Source organism: Scatophagus argus, chromosome 18 (genome assembly GCF_020382885.2).
Source record: "Scatophagus argus isolate fScaArg1 chromosome 18, fScaArg1.pri, whole genome shotgun sequence".
In the NCBI taxonomy this organism is placed as follows: domain Eukaryota; kingdom Metazoa; phylum Chordata; class Actinopteri; family Scatophagidae; genus Scatophagus; species Scatophagus argus.
Genome location: NC_058510.1, coordinates 11,689,799 through 11,705,796, shown reverse-complemented (window position 1 = coordinate 11,705,796; position 15,998 = coordinate 11,689,799). Strand labels below are relative to the sequence as shown.

General features: G+C 39.9%; 1 protein-coding gene across 3 annotated transcripts in view; it reads left to right on the top strand.

The window, feature by feature from the left end:
• The first annotated feature begins 7,048 nt into the window (after positions 1 to 7,048).
• The window catches only part of LOC124049587 (collagen alpha-1(XVIII) chain-like), a 53,372-nt gene continuing 44,422 nt past the window's right edge, over positions 7,049 to 15,998 (top strand). Inside the window, exons 1-2 of one of the 3 annotated variants that reach the window (XM_046371422.1) lie at positions 7,049 to 7,194; positions 7,287 to 7,369. In XM_046371422.1, coding sequence (XP_046227378.1) covers positions 7,184 to 7,194; positions 7,287 to 7,369 — 94 coding nt within the window. In that variant the 5' untranslated portion in view covers positions 7,049 to 7,183. The remainder of the gene's footprint in view (positions 7,195 to 7,286; positions 7,370 to 15,998) is intronic. The other 2 variants (XM_046371421.1, XM_046371423.1) reach the window with 2 other exon arrangements.

The window sequence follows — 15,998 nt, the reverse complement described above, 5'->3', positions numbered from 1 at the left end:
CAAGTAAATCGCTAATGCCGTTTGACAATTTAACATCATAATTAACATGCAGACTGTGCCCAGTCTCTCTCAAACACACAGTGCTATCATCACACAGGGTTGCATACAGTGTATAGGCCTTGAGTGTTGCTGTAGGGTCAAGAACAGCCTGTTCAAACTTCTGGCATTTTACAATTCCATTGTTGCAGCCAAGATCATCTAAGAGTAAGAGTGATTACACCTGGAGAATATTATAACACCCATACTGGAGCAGTGAATCTAAAGATAAATGTGATTTAAATTGCAGTTTGACATCACTGGCATCTCTCAGTGCTTGGCACGCTCTCTGATCCAGCAGTTTTAACACCTGTAAGCTCAGCTATGTTCTTATAAAGTAATAAGAGCGAAAAAGGAAACACTAAAGTGGAACTAATGCATATTTAAAGACTTTTTACAGTGGAGGATTGGGTGTATTTTAATTCTGGAAAAGACTTGCTGACTAGAGGAATTATTTCCAATAATCTGAATAAGACAACAAATGTTTACATTTCATAATGTGGCAGACTTCCCTAATCCCAACGTCTTGTTTTTCATCATGTTTTGTGAAGAATTTGAGCTACATGTGTAAATAAATAAGACTTTCAATTTAAAGTTTTTCAAAGCAAAAAAACCCCCAGCGGTTTGACTTGTGCATGGAAAAAATCATTCCCATCCCATGACTCGGAATGACTCAGCAGCAGGAGATATTTCTAGTTTGCTCAGCTCTGACTCTGCTAGGAGACCAAAAGCTAACATTATGCTAGTAGATTCAAAGTCAGTAATGTTGCAGACAGTTGACAGTAAATATAATATGACAGTATGTTTAACAACAAAACAGCGTAGCTATCCAGCTGTGCCTTTGTTCTGGAATCAATCTGGAGACTTTTTTACACAGGGATGATAGTTCCATGTCTACTGTTGGCCACAGCCTGAAGTAATGAGTTGAATAGGATTCAAGGATTCAAGGAACTTTATTGTCATTTCACACATGTAGAAACATGAGGTGGAACGAAATTAGTTTCCCCGGTCCCGGTATAAAAACCAATCAGAATAAAAGATATGTAAACAGTGAACAGGGAATGGGATGTGAGATGACAGCTTATGTGACTCTGTAATTTACATAGTTCCTTGATGGACACATTGTACATTAGATTGCCTGTAAAGTAACCACTCATGACTGGTCACTGTAACTGAGCTTCTAGAAGTAAAAGGCTGTAAGACGCTGAGATTGGCTTCTTGCTGTTAAAGTACTAAGCAGCTTTAGCTGGCATGCTATGTCTTGTATCGTTGCGCTTGCTTGTTGTTTGCTAGTCAGCTATTAACAGCAGTAGAGTATAAGTGAATTGTAATCTTTAAGTGGAAGGACACTAAAACTACCAGTTCTTGCATAATGTTGGTTGATGTAAAGTCTCTTTGTCTCTATGGGTTATTCAGGGTGTAAATCGTTTTTTTTAAAACTCGTCTTTCACTTTTTAAACCAGCTTGACCTTGTTGCTCATGTCCCTGCCAATCATTCAGGCACTGAATAATGCACCCCTTGCTTGTTTTAAATAGCAGGGCTACCCTTTTGTTAACATTAAGTTTGAATTTCAGCTTTAAAAAAACACCAGTAGCACTTCTTGTTTTCTTTGTTACCTGGGACACACACGATCGCATACTGCAGCTCAGCCATTATCCCACCCTCAGAGATGAAATGCGACCTTTGAACCCACAACACGCCCTAAGCTTTGTGAAGAAGCTTCATAAGACTGCAGACCCTTACTCTCAAATCTGAAGGCTGAGGAGTCCGTGTCAGTCATAGGGAGCGTGTGAAAGGAAAAGTGAAAAGCATAGAAAAGAAATGGGGGGGAGATGGAGAGATGAGTGGCTAAAAACACAAAGAAGCTAAAAAGGAAAAAAAAAATGTGTTGGCATCAAGATGGAAAAAGCTGCTACGCACTTGTACAAGGTAACAGCAAAAACAACAATCCTCAAAACATGCATGTTATTACGTTTTAGAACATTTGACATCAAAAATGGCATTTAAAAAGAGTTTTTGTTTGTACGGTAATGTGGCTCTTTTTTTTCTTACATAATGTTGAAATGATACAAAGCTGATTCGGAGCCAGCATGATGATGCATCATACTTTAACTGCTACAGCTATGACCTGAAAAACTGCCGCTGTTGCCACCATCCATACTAATGTGAAACTGCTCTGCCTGTAGCCTCTTTACTATGGCGACTTGCAGCGATGCATAATGTGTGTATTGTGTCCTCTGTGCATAATGTCCTGAAATCTGAAACAGTGGCATCAACTTGGTGTGAATTCCACAGATCTTTGGCAATCATAAATTACCAGGCAATATCATAAGTTTTGTATCCTTCTCTGATTATTTGGGTTTGACAGTTGGCAACGCTGGCATGAAATTTGCATCCAATCAGTTAGCAGCCCAACCAATTAGGAAAAATGAGACGCTGAAATATAAAAGAAAACTGTGATTGATATTTTAGTATAAACTAGATCATAATATGAGTTCATGGCTAGAGACTTTTTTTAAAAATCCCATTTGACGCAATATCTCACCGACATTCATTTCCCTGAAGTAAAGTCCCATGGCAGTCCACTAGAAGGGGAGAGACCTCCCCTTTCTTTACCGCCCTCACTGATCATAAAAAGTGAAAAATTTATGATGTTAATGGGAATGCTGGAATGAGAAGGCTTGGTGGTGACCAGCTCTGTTTCACAAATCAACTGATAGAAGAAGAACCGAATGATCCAAAGGCTGGCTGTAAAGTGAACCCACTTCACTGAAACCCAGTCTACTCATCATCCCTGTGTTGGTTCTCCTCACACAACATTTGTCACCGTTCCTTTCACTGTTGTCTGAGGATGAAGAGACACCTACAGAGGGTTAGAGGGGGATGTGAGGAATCTTAACCTCCAAGATAAGAAATATTTGGGATATGAGCAGCAGAAAACTGTATATCTAGAGTAAAGTTGACTTTTGAGCAACATTCCAGCTTCCTCTCACTCTGTTCTACATTTATCAGCTCTACTTGGCCATTTCTGCTTTATTCTACAATGCTTGGCTTTTTATGTCCTGTACTCAGATCTCCTCTCTGTGTGAATTTAAGTTCAAAATTAGATTATGTCCAGTTTCATGAAAGTAGGATTTTAGTTTGTGATATGAAACTGAAGCAGGAAGTGCAATCTATTGTGTTTTTGCGGTAAATTTTATTGAGTTAAACTTTTGATGGTTTATCTTTTGTCTTTTTGCCACATATCAGAAGGTCTCAGACAGAACCACAGTCTATTACAGCCATGAACATGGAAATTCCCTGCTTTCAGACTTAAAGCCGTGTCTGCTAGCAGATGTGTTTTGTTTCTTGGTGTGTTTTTATATCAGCTGGGGCAGCTCAGCCTGGTTTCTCGCAACCGTCAGCTTAAGAGCGATGATGATCTGGTATCTGACTGAGTCATGCATCAAAACCTCATACTAGACCCCTTTTAATCTGCAGCCACCCACAGGCTGAAATCCCTCACTCTCACCCTCACTCCCCCTTCTTTGAGAAACTGTTTTCTTTGCATAGAAACAATCCAGTGCTTTTTGTCTCCTTGTCTTTCTTCCCCAAAATAATGGGTTTTCCACTTTGTTTACTTCAAAATACATATACTACTATGGAGATCTCAGAATATTCACCTAAAAGCCCGAGTGTGGGTGTAGAGGGGATGTAAAGTGATTCTGACAACCTGCAAAATATATTTGTTGAATGTGAGATTTGAAAGCTTTCCCCATGTCCTTATAAAGTGATGATTCACCACTTTTTGTTTTGGTTGCCATGTGGAAGTTTTCAGTTTATGTAACTAATTTGCACCGACCATCATACTTTATAGTATTTCTTTTAATGGATACTTTTTGTTCCAGTGCAGGAAGCGTGATGTTGTTATACTGTTAAAGTCTTTTTTTTTCAGGAGGGATGGTTGAACAATTAACAGCGCAGAACTGGAATTCGCATCCATGCTTCAGGTGTGGTTATTTTGGAGTCACAAAAACACTTAGGTTAGGCAAGGTTTGAAGGCTAGATAGCAATGTCACAGTTTATTTTGCATTTCTGGGCAGTACTGAGCAAAAACACTTCATAAGACAAACAGGCCCTAGTTTTGCAGGCGATGTGCATGAGCCCTTTACATCAAAGCAGATATAATCTCCACTAACGAGATGTGTTTGATGTATGAATGGTAAATGTAGATGAAAACACAAACTATTTTTCTTTTCTTCATTGAAAGCTTATTTTCATCAGGCGTCTATCATCTGCTTTGGCTCTGAAAGGATGACTAAATTGCCCCCAGTGGTGACCCCTTCATCCATCTTCAAAAACCTTGTTGAAGTATGAAGATTTGGAACTACACTAAACAGATTATTGCAAGGAACACTTAAAGTTGGTGTCACAACGCCTACTAAGGATGACATATTACGTGAACTTCATTCCAGCCCTTAATTGTAGAGATGGGGCCCCTGAACAGTTGTGTCTCGTATGAAACCTGACATACAGCAGACAGGAAATTTACAAAAGGACGAAAAACACAACACATGTCAGGCACTGAGAGACGAGACTGAAACATTGCAGATGAAACTAATTATTACAACATCCAACATGTTGTCATCCCAGTTTGTCAGAAGCCTTTCTAATGAGTGGTTAACACGAAATCGAAGTTTGGTTAAGTTTAGGAACAAAAGTTAGCTTTAAGACAAGTTGGGCGACTTTGGTTTTGCACAGGACACAAACCCAGTCTCCTGGGTGAGTGTGTGTGATCCCATGTGTGAGACCAACCACTCAACCCCAATCTCCCCACCTCCTCTTGGTGTTTGATGAGACACAGCGAGACTTGACAAAACACTGTTAGTTTTCGTGATTAAAAATGTGATTTTGTCCTGTAATGAACAGGTGACACGTTGAAGGTGTCCCCTGCCTGATGCCCAGTGTCAGTTGGGGTAGACTCCAGCCCCCTCGTACCCCACGACCCTGAAACGAAAAGCAGTGATAGATAATGGGTGGATGGAAAATGTGATCCTGGTTGGATCTCAGAAACTTCAGCGCACCCACCCAAACATGCCTTTTAGTATGGACAAATACAGTTCCTGAGACGAATTAATTTTGCCACCCCCAGCGGGTAGTGAAGGTCAAGCTACAAATCCTATAAAGGCAGTGACTGTCGTGGGGGGATGGGCAGCCTTTTTCAATGTGGAGGGAAAACTTATTTTCCTTTATATCCTAACTTGATATTTCAGCTGAAAAACTGAGAGGATGTAAGACAAACCTTGACAGACATAGGATGACTTTGAATTTGCAGAAGGCTCATTAACTATAGGCATCATTTGACAGACATGCAACAGTTTTTTGCAGGAATGTCGCCTGACAAAACCGCTAGTTGGTCTCCATGAAGTCCGTGAAGTGAGGACAGCTTATCGCTGATGCCGCCTCTCTAACAGCATCACTCACAGGCTCTTATCTGTCTGAGCTGTCAGAGACAAGGTCTGAACACATCTTTATCAGTCCTCCCCTCATCCACACTGGCTCCTGCAGTTAGACTGGTGGATGTGTTTGTTATTGGCAGATTCCATTTGGCATCGGTGAATCAGTCCAGACATTGTGACAAATGAATCACTGATGGCATCATCACCAGCAGAGCTTTTTAGCTTCACCCTACTTTTAATCATGACTGTGTTCGAAGTTTGTAAAGCCTTAGTTCATCATCCCAGGTCTTTGAAAGAACATTTATTCTTTCATGTTGCCAAACTTTTAATTGAGTGAATGTATTTATGGTTTGCGCCAAGGTTGCCTGTTGCTGTCAATTCTATTTGTAATTTTCCAGGACCACATGTCCAGGAGCTGCTAAAAAGTGTAAATTCTGGGAGTCTCAGGATTCTCATGTTGTTAGAGCATGTTGTTATGTTTGTAACGTAAGACTTTGACCACCACCACACATTAGTGGCAGTTTGAAGGCAAAAGCTTACCATTGTATATGGTCCAAGCTTCACTTTGGTTATAAATCTGTGTAGTCACCACAATACAACAATGAGCAAGCCAAAACTAGTTCGCAGGGTGCAAGGAGCCATCTTTTGGCATAGGGTAAGGAATTCAGACATCTAAAAGGAGCTTGGAGTTGAACCACTGCTCCTTTGCCTTTTAAAAGAGACAGTTCAGATGATTTGGCATCTGATCAGGTTTCATCCTGTCTGTATGGGAATTCTGGACATGTCCATCTGGAAGACCCAGGGAAAGACCCACAACAGAAAGGGATAAAATTTCCAATTTGGTCTGGAATGCCTCAACAAACTCCAGCATGGATGACATGCTTGAGTAGATTGAAGTCTGGACAGCATTACTTTTTATTGCTTCCCCAATGATTGGGACCAAAATAAGTATGAGAAAATGGATGAATGAATTAAAGATATTTTCCAAAAAATAATACATGATTTATTTAAACTACCAAACAGGCGTTACTTCTATTGACTGAACGCACAAACATTTTGTGAATGTAATCGACATTTAGTAATTAACTGTCGGTTTGGATGTCATAAAGAAAACACTTTGCTGTTATACTGTTGATGGCTTGAGTTTTCATTTTGACTGTTACCTTTGATCCAGTGATATTTTTTTCTCTTTAGAGATACTTAAAAGAAAGTTTCAGACTTGATGCTACAGCTCCTGTGGCATCTCCTCCCATAGGTCAAGGTCACGCAAGAAAAGTGCTTTAAGGCACAGGGAAAGTGAGAGAAACCACACCAGTGAGGGGGGTCAGGAGGAGCAGGGGGAGGGGGATTTAACTGCCGTGTGTTAATTTGTATTTGGAGTTCTGATGTCTGAGGGGAGGGCTGGATTAGAAAGCGCTGGCCCGTAGAGAGACACAAGGAGTCGGGTTTCAGCTTTGCGAGGGCCCCTCGAATCCGACGCACTGAAGCTGCCTTTGTTAGACTGGAACCAGAGAGAGAGAGAGAGAGAGAGAGAGAGAGAGAGGAGGAGGAGAAGAAGGAGGAGAAGGAGGAGGAGAGTGAGAGGTTTTTAGCTTGGAATGAGTGAGAGAGAGGGGCAGAGTGGGCTCCATCTCTCTCTCTCTCTTACCAGGCTATCACATATGAACAGGACAAATTCAGTTTGGAACTAAGCTTACCATCACTGAAGATGACTTCGCGGTAAATGAAAGGCACCGTCTTTTTCTGTGAAGATGTTGTTTTAAGTCAACATTTAGTCCGTTTTATAACTCTTCACTTCTGTCTTTATGCAGCACTCTTCAGTGGTTCTTTGGATTATTTCTACTTGTCCTGCAGTTCTGCTGCCTTCGCTCCTCTGCCTATCAGCTGCTGGACGGTATGTGCACTCTGTCTGGGACTGCTTATTGCTGCATCATGTGTTTTTTTTTTTTTTTTCTCCTCTTTCTCTCTCTCTCTCCCTCTCTCTCTCTGGTGTCCATCAGTAAACTTTCTGCTGGCTCAGGAGGTTTTATCTGCTGAATATCATTGAAACTTAACCTGTTACGCTGTGGCACAGGATGATATCATTTTGAAAAAAGTTGCTTTAACATATTGTGAATCACAGCAAGATTTATGTTGTATTATTGGGTGATCATATGGATTATGAAGGATTTATTTTTATGTTGAAGCAGTGATGTTGCACCCTCGTTCTTGATTCATTCAGTATTTAGTTTCACAGACATTCCTATGTTAAATTCCTATAAGAATACCTTTTTTTTAAAAAAAAACAAAAAACATTCGTCAGTTTGGCCCTTTACTTGCTTATAGTTGATAATTAAAGTATGTTGTAAGGACCATGGGTCAATAAAGGTTTTGAATCTGGGTTTTGGAGGTATATTTGCATTAGACTCTCTTTGAATAGATCCATGCATTTCATGGGATGCTTTACGCTGAACTGGGTAAGGTCCATTGTCACTGTACATAAAACTTTATGCTGGAAGTAGGATGGTTTCAGTGTGGAGAGTGAAACATGCCATTCCCCAAACTCGTAGGAAACTTTTTGGGAACCACTGTGTTTAGACTAACTTCATGACAGTAGAGCCCATAAGAGAGATACCTGCTGGCTTCTGTGCTGTGTGATGGTTTCAATTATATCGTGACTGATGTGTTTCTCAGAGCCCCAGTGTGTTGCTGTCTTTGCAGACTGTTTTCACAGCTTAAAACTAGATTTTCTTCACAATGAATGGATCAATCAGGAAGCTTCAGTATGTTCCCAATTAGTGCTGAAAAAACTCCAGCGTTTCTTTTCCATTGCAATTGGAGTCAGGCAAAACCTCCCAACGTGCACGCTGACAGACAGGCTGTGCAATCAGTAGCACCACATAATTAAGGCAGGGAAGATGATGTAATGCTACTGATTTTTGAATGTGTGTGTTGGAAGGTGCTTGTCAGAGGTGAAGGTCATTCATCCTGGCCTCTAGACAGGTTAATATACCACCACTGCTTCTGCTGGAATCCAGATTGACATTTTCAGCCGTGTACGTGGGTTTGTGTCTGTGTGTGGATAGCTTGACCTATGATCGCCAAAAGGAGCTCCATATCACAAAAGCAGCTCTGAGCCCGGTCAAATAATTACAGGGTCTTTTTAGCTGATGTGGCCCCACGGAGCTTAATTGTAAGAATCTGACGTTTTGAAACACCACTTTGGCCTTGTTGCTTTGCAATTAAACTTCACTCCTTTATATGAGACAAAGTGGAACATGATGGGTTTTCACTGAAAAGAAGTTGTAGAAACAGACCAGAACTTGACAATGGATGTGGGTGAGGTGGTGGGCAGGGCTAAGCTGATGTCTGACTAAAACTTTTAAAGTGCGATTTCATGGTCCAGTTTCCTCTACTATAGATGGTGCAGTGGTTGGCTGAGGCTTCATTCTCAGGATGTTTGTGCTTTTGCCCTGTTCATAATCCTCTGTCATGATTCACTTTTTCAAGAAGGGGAAAGAAGTGTGTGTGTTTGTGTGTGTGTGTGCGCACGTGTGTGTGTCTGTGTCTGTGTCTGTACAGACATGCTAGCTCACTTGCCCGAGAGAGGGAGAACACTAGGGACAAATATTTCCAGGCTGCATGCTGTAAATATCCTTGAAAACAGAGCTGTCGCCATGGCAACATTCACATTTCTATGCATGACTGTTGAAATAAAGCTGATATAATCCATTTCCTCAGTGTGGAATAGTGCAGTTCTGCTGTATACTAGAGCTTTGAGGTGCATGCAGCAGAACTGTGAGCTGGCAGAACAAAATAATTTGTAGGTCAATGTTGTCTCACATTTTGAATTTGACAGAACAAGACTATATCAGCAGTGTTTGGTAATGGCTAGGCTATACGAAGAGCCTAAAGTGATAGTGCGTGGATTCATGAATTGAAAAACAGTGGTTTTAATCAGAGGAAGGATGCCAAAAGTAAAAATCAAGACATGTTAGAATAATGAAAATTAATAGGTGAATCAGAAACTGAATTAAGGAATAAGTGGGTGCATAGACGACTGACGTTCCCAAATGATTTACGGAATAATGAGATAACTTTAGCAGAATGAATAAATTACTAAGCTGATCACTAGATTAATGGTTAAATCATGGAATAAATGGATAGATGAATGACTGAATGGATGGATGGATGGATGTATGGAATCATGTTCAGAACAATACGTTGAATGACTTGTGCTGTCATTCACATTGTGACATACCTGAATACACATTTGCTGTATACCACGTCCACAAAAAAGCGAACATGAAACTCACTCATGATTTTCTCCATCTGCTGTACACATGGTAATTATTCACCAATAATAATGTTTTTAATTATCTTGACAGGACGACTTGGATGCTCAGGACACAGTTGGCTGTTAGGGACAGTGAATCAGAAGATGTGAGTCTACAAGAATGTGGTTATGACGATTACATTACAAGATGATGACAGTGAGATTGATAAAGATGGATTATGATGTCAGCCCTTAGAGATCAGTGAAGGGTGGTGGTCGATATTACCAGCAGAGAACTGAACAGATTTATACAGGGAACACATTTGACTTACAGATGAAGCTGCTGTGAATCAGACCATGTCACTCTTGATAGATGGACTTTGAGTTCATGTGAGGAGTTAACTTCCAAAACATAACAGACGTTTTGAAAAACTGACACTCGCTGTTTAAAGTTAAACAAAGTCCGATCTAAGATCAAAACCAGGAGTCGTTGTTTTCATTGATTTATCTGTTGTTTGTTCAGGAAAGGTCAACTGAGTATGTTTGCTCTTCTTTTTTTACTTCTCCCGCCCCTCCTCAACTTGCAGGGGCTTAGCTGACAGCGGGATCATCACCTTCCTGTCACAAACAAGTCTTTACATCACCGTTGGTTGCGAGTCAAAGGAGAGTCTGTTAATGCTAGGAGGAAACCCTATAGCAGTCTATACTATACTGGCATCTGAAGTTATTACTCACACAAAACCAGCTTAAAACAAATTCCTAAAATCCAGTGTTATGATAGCATGTGGAGAATTGATAAAGGGAACAGTGAAGAGGAAGACTTGGATCCAATTGCCAACTTGGCTTGGAAGCAGTTGGCCAGCTGAGAAAGCATTGCTGTTGATTTATGGATGTGGGCCTTTTACACTAGATGGTGGAATTGATCACAAAACTCTGTGACTCTTTTGATTTCTGCAGCAGTTGGCCAGTTTTCAGCAACTGATAGCTTAAGTTATTTGGAATCATAAGTGACTTGAATGAATGAGTTAATGGATTGTTTAGTGTTACTGATTCATAACATGGTGTTGATTCTGAACAGTTTTACAGCCATTCCATACATCATATTCATAATACAAAAGACACTCTTGAAAACATTACAGTTTCCAAATTCTGGAAACCATTAACTTGGATTGGAAGAGAAGTTTTTATTTCTCCTCTGTCCAAACAAAAGCTGGGGACAAAATTGACACTTGGTGTAGCTAGCAGTTCAATGCAAATGGAGAACGAGACCATAAAACACAACAGGAAAGTAGACTGACAGAATCTACCTGAAACCTGGCTTTCTAACTTTTTTTGCACTTATAAACTGTGTTTATTTAATCTTTTAATCCCAAATCCTCTGCAAACTCAGATGTACATGGCATAGTAACAGTCACACCTGTAGATTGGTTATCATTACAGATTTGTCAACAGAACTAGGATGACAGTGACTTTGAGAAAGTAATGCATCTGGTCTCAGCTCTGACTTAGCAAGATCCTGGCTTAGTGTAAGTCTGGTGTAGGTCATCTGGATAGCAGCCCTGTAAGGAGGTAACATGTCAGGTTTTGATTAAAATTTCAACTCAAGCAAAGTAAGATTCTCAGTCCTGTCCAACAATGATTTCATGAATGAGAAAGAAAAAACACACACTGCACTGTAGACATTCCCCTCAAAATGTCCAGAATCAGATTCACTGCCAAGTGCGTTTTCACATTCTGTGCAAGGAACTTGTCCATAAGAATAAACTTGTGATATAGTTTGTTTACGTACAAGTGACTCATCTTATGTCCTGTTTATGAGAGTTTAACTGTTTCGCTTGAAGCACTTGGTGTGTCTTTCCCAAGCTAAAAAAAAAAAATTACAACACTGAGAACTGAACCTGTCGACAATTTAAAAAAAAAAAAAAAGCAACCAAAGGAGATCAAAATGACTCACTAAACATTGGGTAAAAGTGGCCAGATGTTTCTCTGGCCATGCAGATGTGATGTTATACTCTATTGTACAAGTGAGCTGCATGATTGCTCAATTACTTTTACTCTCTCACATCATGAGGTAATGATATAAATGTTTTGGGTTTTTTTGACATTTAGCAGATCCTCACATAAAAGCTAAAACTGCTGGGTACAAAACGATATTAAAAAGGTGTTACGTTAGGTGCTTGAGCTTTTATATATCAAACAGTTAAAATTGAAAAGCAAAATGGAAAATGACCAATGAATATGCAGTCTCAAAGTATACCAGTATTCATATTCATAGCCATGATTCTCAGAAATTTAAACAGATTTATAATTTAATACTCAGTAAACTGTACTTCCTGTGTTTGCTCTTGGGAAAGTGACATGAGCGCTTCTTGTGGCTCTTTACACTTTCACATGTCAGCAAGCTCAAACAGATTCAAGATGCGCTGCAGGTTGTGTGTTTATGTTAGTCTCTGGCCGACTACAACCTGCCAGATTTGGGCTAACTGGACAGCTCGTCATCTTCATCTGGCTCTCAATGAATTTGTTTCACTCATAAGTGTTGCAGTTTGTTGCTTTTGTGACTTCTTCTTCCCACTGTTGTTGCACATTCTTTTTTTTTTTTTGCTCTTTTGAAAAGCTTTCAGAAGGAAACACACAGTGTATTGGCGGCAAGGGGGTCACTGTCAAATTAGGTACATGACTGCTGATTTAAAGGCGTAATATGCAGGAACTTTTTAAAAAATAATGCATATACTCATATAAAAATAATCCCTCTCAGTCATCCCCTCTGATCCTCTAGAATTGTGTGACAGTTTTTGTGTCTGCATATTATGCATATAACACTTTGATGAATCTTGCACTCCAGTCACAGGGCCCTGACTGTTGTATTTTTGAATAATCTAAAGCAAACCCCAAACCAAAAACATGTGCGTTATCCTGGAGGGTAAAGAGGAACTGCAAAACAAACCACTATTTTGAGTCGTGGATGCGCCGTGAGGGCAGACGAATTTCTTCAAACCATGAAAGCAGAGGACAAACACAGGATGTGTTAAGCATAGGATGGGTTTTCTACTTAGGGGGTAAAAGAGTGACGCCAAGTCTCGCTTTGACTTCCGTCCTTTGTATTCTTTCAGTTTATTAATGTCTATCTTCTTTTAGTAAAACCTTGTAAACAGAGCAGCATAACAATCTATGAATAGTTTTTTCCCCTAGAGCATAATGAAATTTGTTTAAGATAAAAAGTGGTTTTCATGGTTTTGATAGGGTATCGTAAACAAAATTAAATTGTTGAGAAAATATATCATGCTAAACCTTCAATAACTCATTCTTATCTGGACATCTGTCACCACTCACTGAAATCAAAGCTTGGGTGTTCAAAGAGCCCTGAATGCTTTGTTTGATGTGGTCGATTATTTTCTTTTCCCTGCCTTCCTTTTAATGTTGGATAATGCATTTACTTGGTCTTTCCATGCAAAGTTTTTCACTCCAAAAATCTCATACATCTATATACTAGAATATACATGTATTTGTAAACTCCCACAAGTTTTACTTGCTCTGGTGTTGCCCTTCATGCAGAGATTATGAAAGACGGGAAGCTTTAAATTTGCAATTAGAATTTTTGGTTGATTGTTGAGTGTGAAGCAGAACAGACAAGCTTAACAGAGTAATTGATAACTTTTTTCAAACCTCTTATCTATCCCGACAGTGGATCAATATATTCTGCTGGTTTGCTGCGTTACTTTCTTAACAGATAAACCTGTTGTGCACATAGAAACCCAATGACATCGTCTGCTGCAGAGCTGAGCAGAAAGGGAGCTCACCCTAAGTGCATTTACACAGCAGGCCTGTGACTGTAAGATAATTATAAATGGCTGGGAAAAGTGACAGGGGAACTTTCTATCCTATGACATCCAATGTTCACTTGAGCAAGATTCCTAACTGCCAGTGGCTCATGAGTTTTTCAATGGTCAATAAGGACTGTTGAGGGGTTGAGTGAGTGCAAAATGTGTTGCAGGATGAAAAGAAAATTCCTCTGTAGCTGAGTGCTGGAACATAACAGCACATAAACATGGTTACAGCTCTAAAGGGCATGGTTGTGACTAAACCACAGTACAGCTTGGATATTATGAGGACATTTCACTGAATAAAATGTGACATGACTCTTCCTGTATTTGTGAAGGAAAGAGCATGCTCATGCAGTAGGTTTGCCATCAGAGGGAATTAGAAGTGAATCATAACTTCAATCCATGATAATGTAAAGTTGTCTGAATTAGCGTGTTTGTTTTTTTTCTGGGAGTGGCCAACTTCCTGGCTTTTGCACCACAGAAGCCCAATGGTTGAAAACATGGAATTTCTAACAGTCTGGAAAGTGTCTGTCAGGATGGAAAGATAGAGTTGAAACAAGCAGGTGTCTGTTCAGCTGTGAGACCACAGAGAGAGAGAGAGAGTACATGTCCTGTCATACAGCAATGGAGCATCTGAGTCTCTGGTGAGGTCATGGAGGGCAGAGCTGTGTGTGGCTCTAAAATATGTAAGAAATGAAGTTTTCGGTGCCCTTAATTTACCACAATCGTTGTTGAATTAAAATTCTGTGCTCATAAGAAAATACAGAATAGCAGGAAAACATTTTCCAACTAATATGTGTACATGATTGTGTGTGGGCATGTACATAGATGAATAAGCGTATAGCCCATTTGTACTTGTGTGTCTGTTTGTGCTGCACGAGGAAGACACATGATTTTAGAGGATTTTCTCCCATTTGGCTGAAAATTATGATTAATGAGATCAGCCACTAATATAGAGTGATAAAGCCAGTCCACGTTCCAGTTCATCCCAATGATTTTCAGTGGGGTTGAAGCCAAGACACCATGAGGGCCAGTCAAGTTTCTATACACCAGGTTGTTTAAAATATCTCTTTCTGATGTAGAATAAATAATAGGACCTGGAGGGGGGTCCACTTGGACCTTATCATGTAAGGGCAGGGAAGTTTATCTAGATGATTATCTTTGATGTTGCTTATTAAATATAGAATTTTAGGTTCAGTTTTAATAAAACGGGGTCATAATAATGTATTTGTATTCCACAGCCTTGCTTCAACAACCAGGTTACACCAGGTCACAACACAGCAGTGTCACTGGTATGCAGTCCCAACCTTGACCCTTCATGTCTCTGGTTTGGTCTCATGTCTGGCTGATGGATGACTTCTGGTAATCAGCAAACCAACAAACAGACTTCAAAGAGAGTCTCAAGTTTAAACTTTTCACCACATAAAACTTGAATTTTATCTTTTGTTAAATCTTTAGTCTTGATTCCTCACCAGAACATTCTGAAGACCACCTTCTTGATTACTTGATTTGATTTCCTTCTTGATTTTTGTATGATGTAAGTCTTTCGCGCAAACTTTAATTCCTGTGAGATGGGTGTTGGTCTTTTTTTCCTGAGGAGCATCTGTAGTGAGGATCCTTATTGCCTCCCAGTGGGAGGTGGGATTAGTGGTGGTGTTGATGGTGGTTTTTTGGCATGTGTGTCTCTCTGTGTGTGTGCGCGCACTCAGCTGGTCTGCAGCTGCGTTGTTTTTGAGCACGCTGTCAACTCACTTCCTGAAAATCCCACTATAAATTTAATTAATGGTTTGGTCTCAGTTTACCTTATTGCTTAACCACCGCTGACAAGTAAACATCAACAACATTTGTCTGACCTTTCTTTCTTTCTTTCTGTTTTAGGGTGTTTTCATACCTGTAGTTTGGTTCATGTGGTCCAGACCAAGGGCAAATAAAAAATTATAGTCCTGGTCCAGTACCTGTTCATTTTGACTTTTTACAAGCGAACCAAAAGGGGTGTTCTTCCCCTTTTCTTAGACTTAGTCTAGAAATGATAGAAAGATAGAAGATATATCTTATTTCACTGTGACCATTTTACATTTTTTTCAGTGTCATCTACATTTAAAAGTGTCATGATTGACTGGAGTGCAGTTGAGAGGAGCTGCAGTGTTGACTTTTGTAATTTGTGGAAATTAGTTGTGCCATTGATGCTGTAGTTGCAGTAGGTTGCTAATCACAATGAATTGGGATTTGCTGTGTGAAAAATTCAGATTCAGCAAACTTTTTGCCAGATGCTAAAGCTGGATTCACAAAAGATGCAAACACAACCTCAAGTTTGCGCAGTCACAGAAATGAAGTCAGACTGGTTCACTGACTATGGTTGATCTGTGCTGGAACATGGAATGCTTTTCCATTATCCAGCATCATCAGGTTAGAGCGTGCCCTGAGTTGTTGCCAAAGCTCAGTTT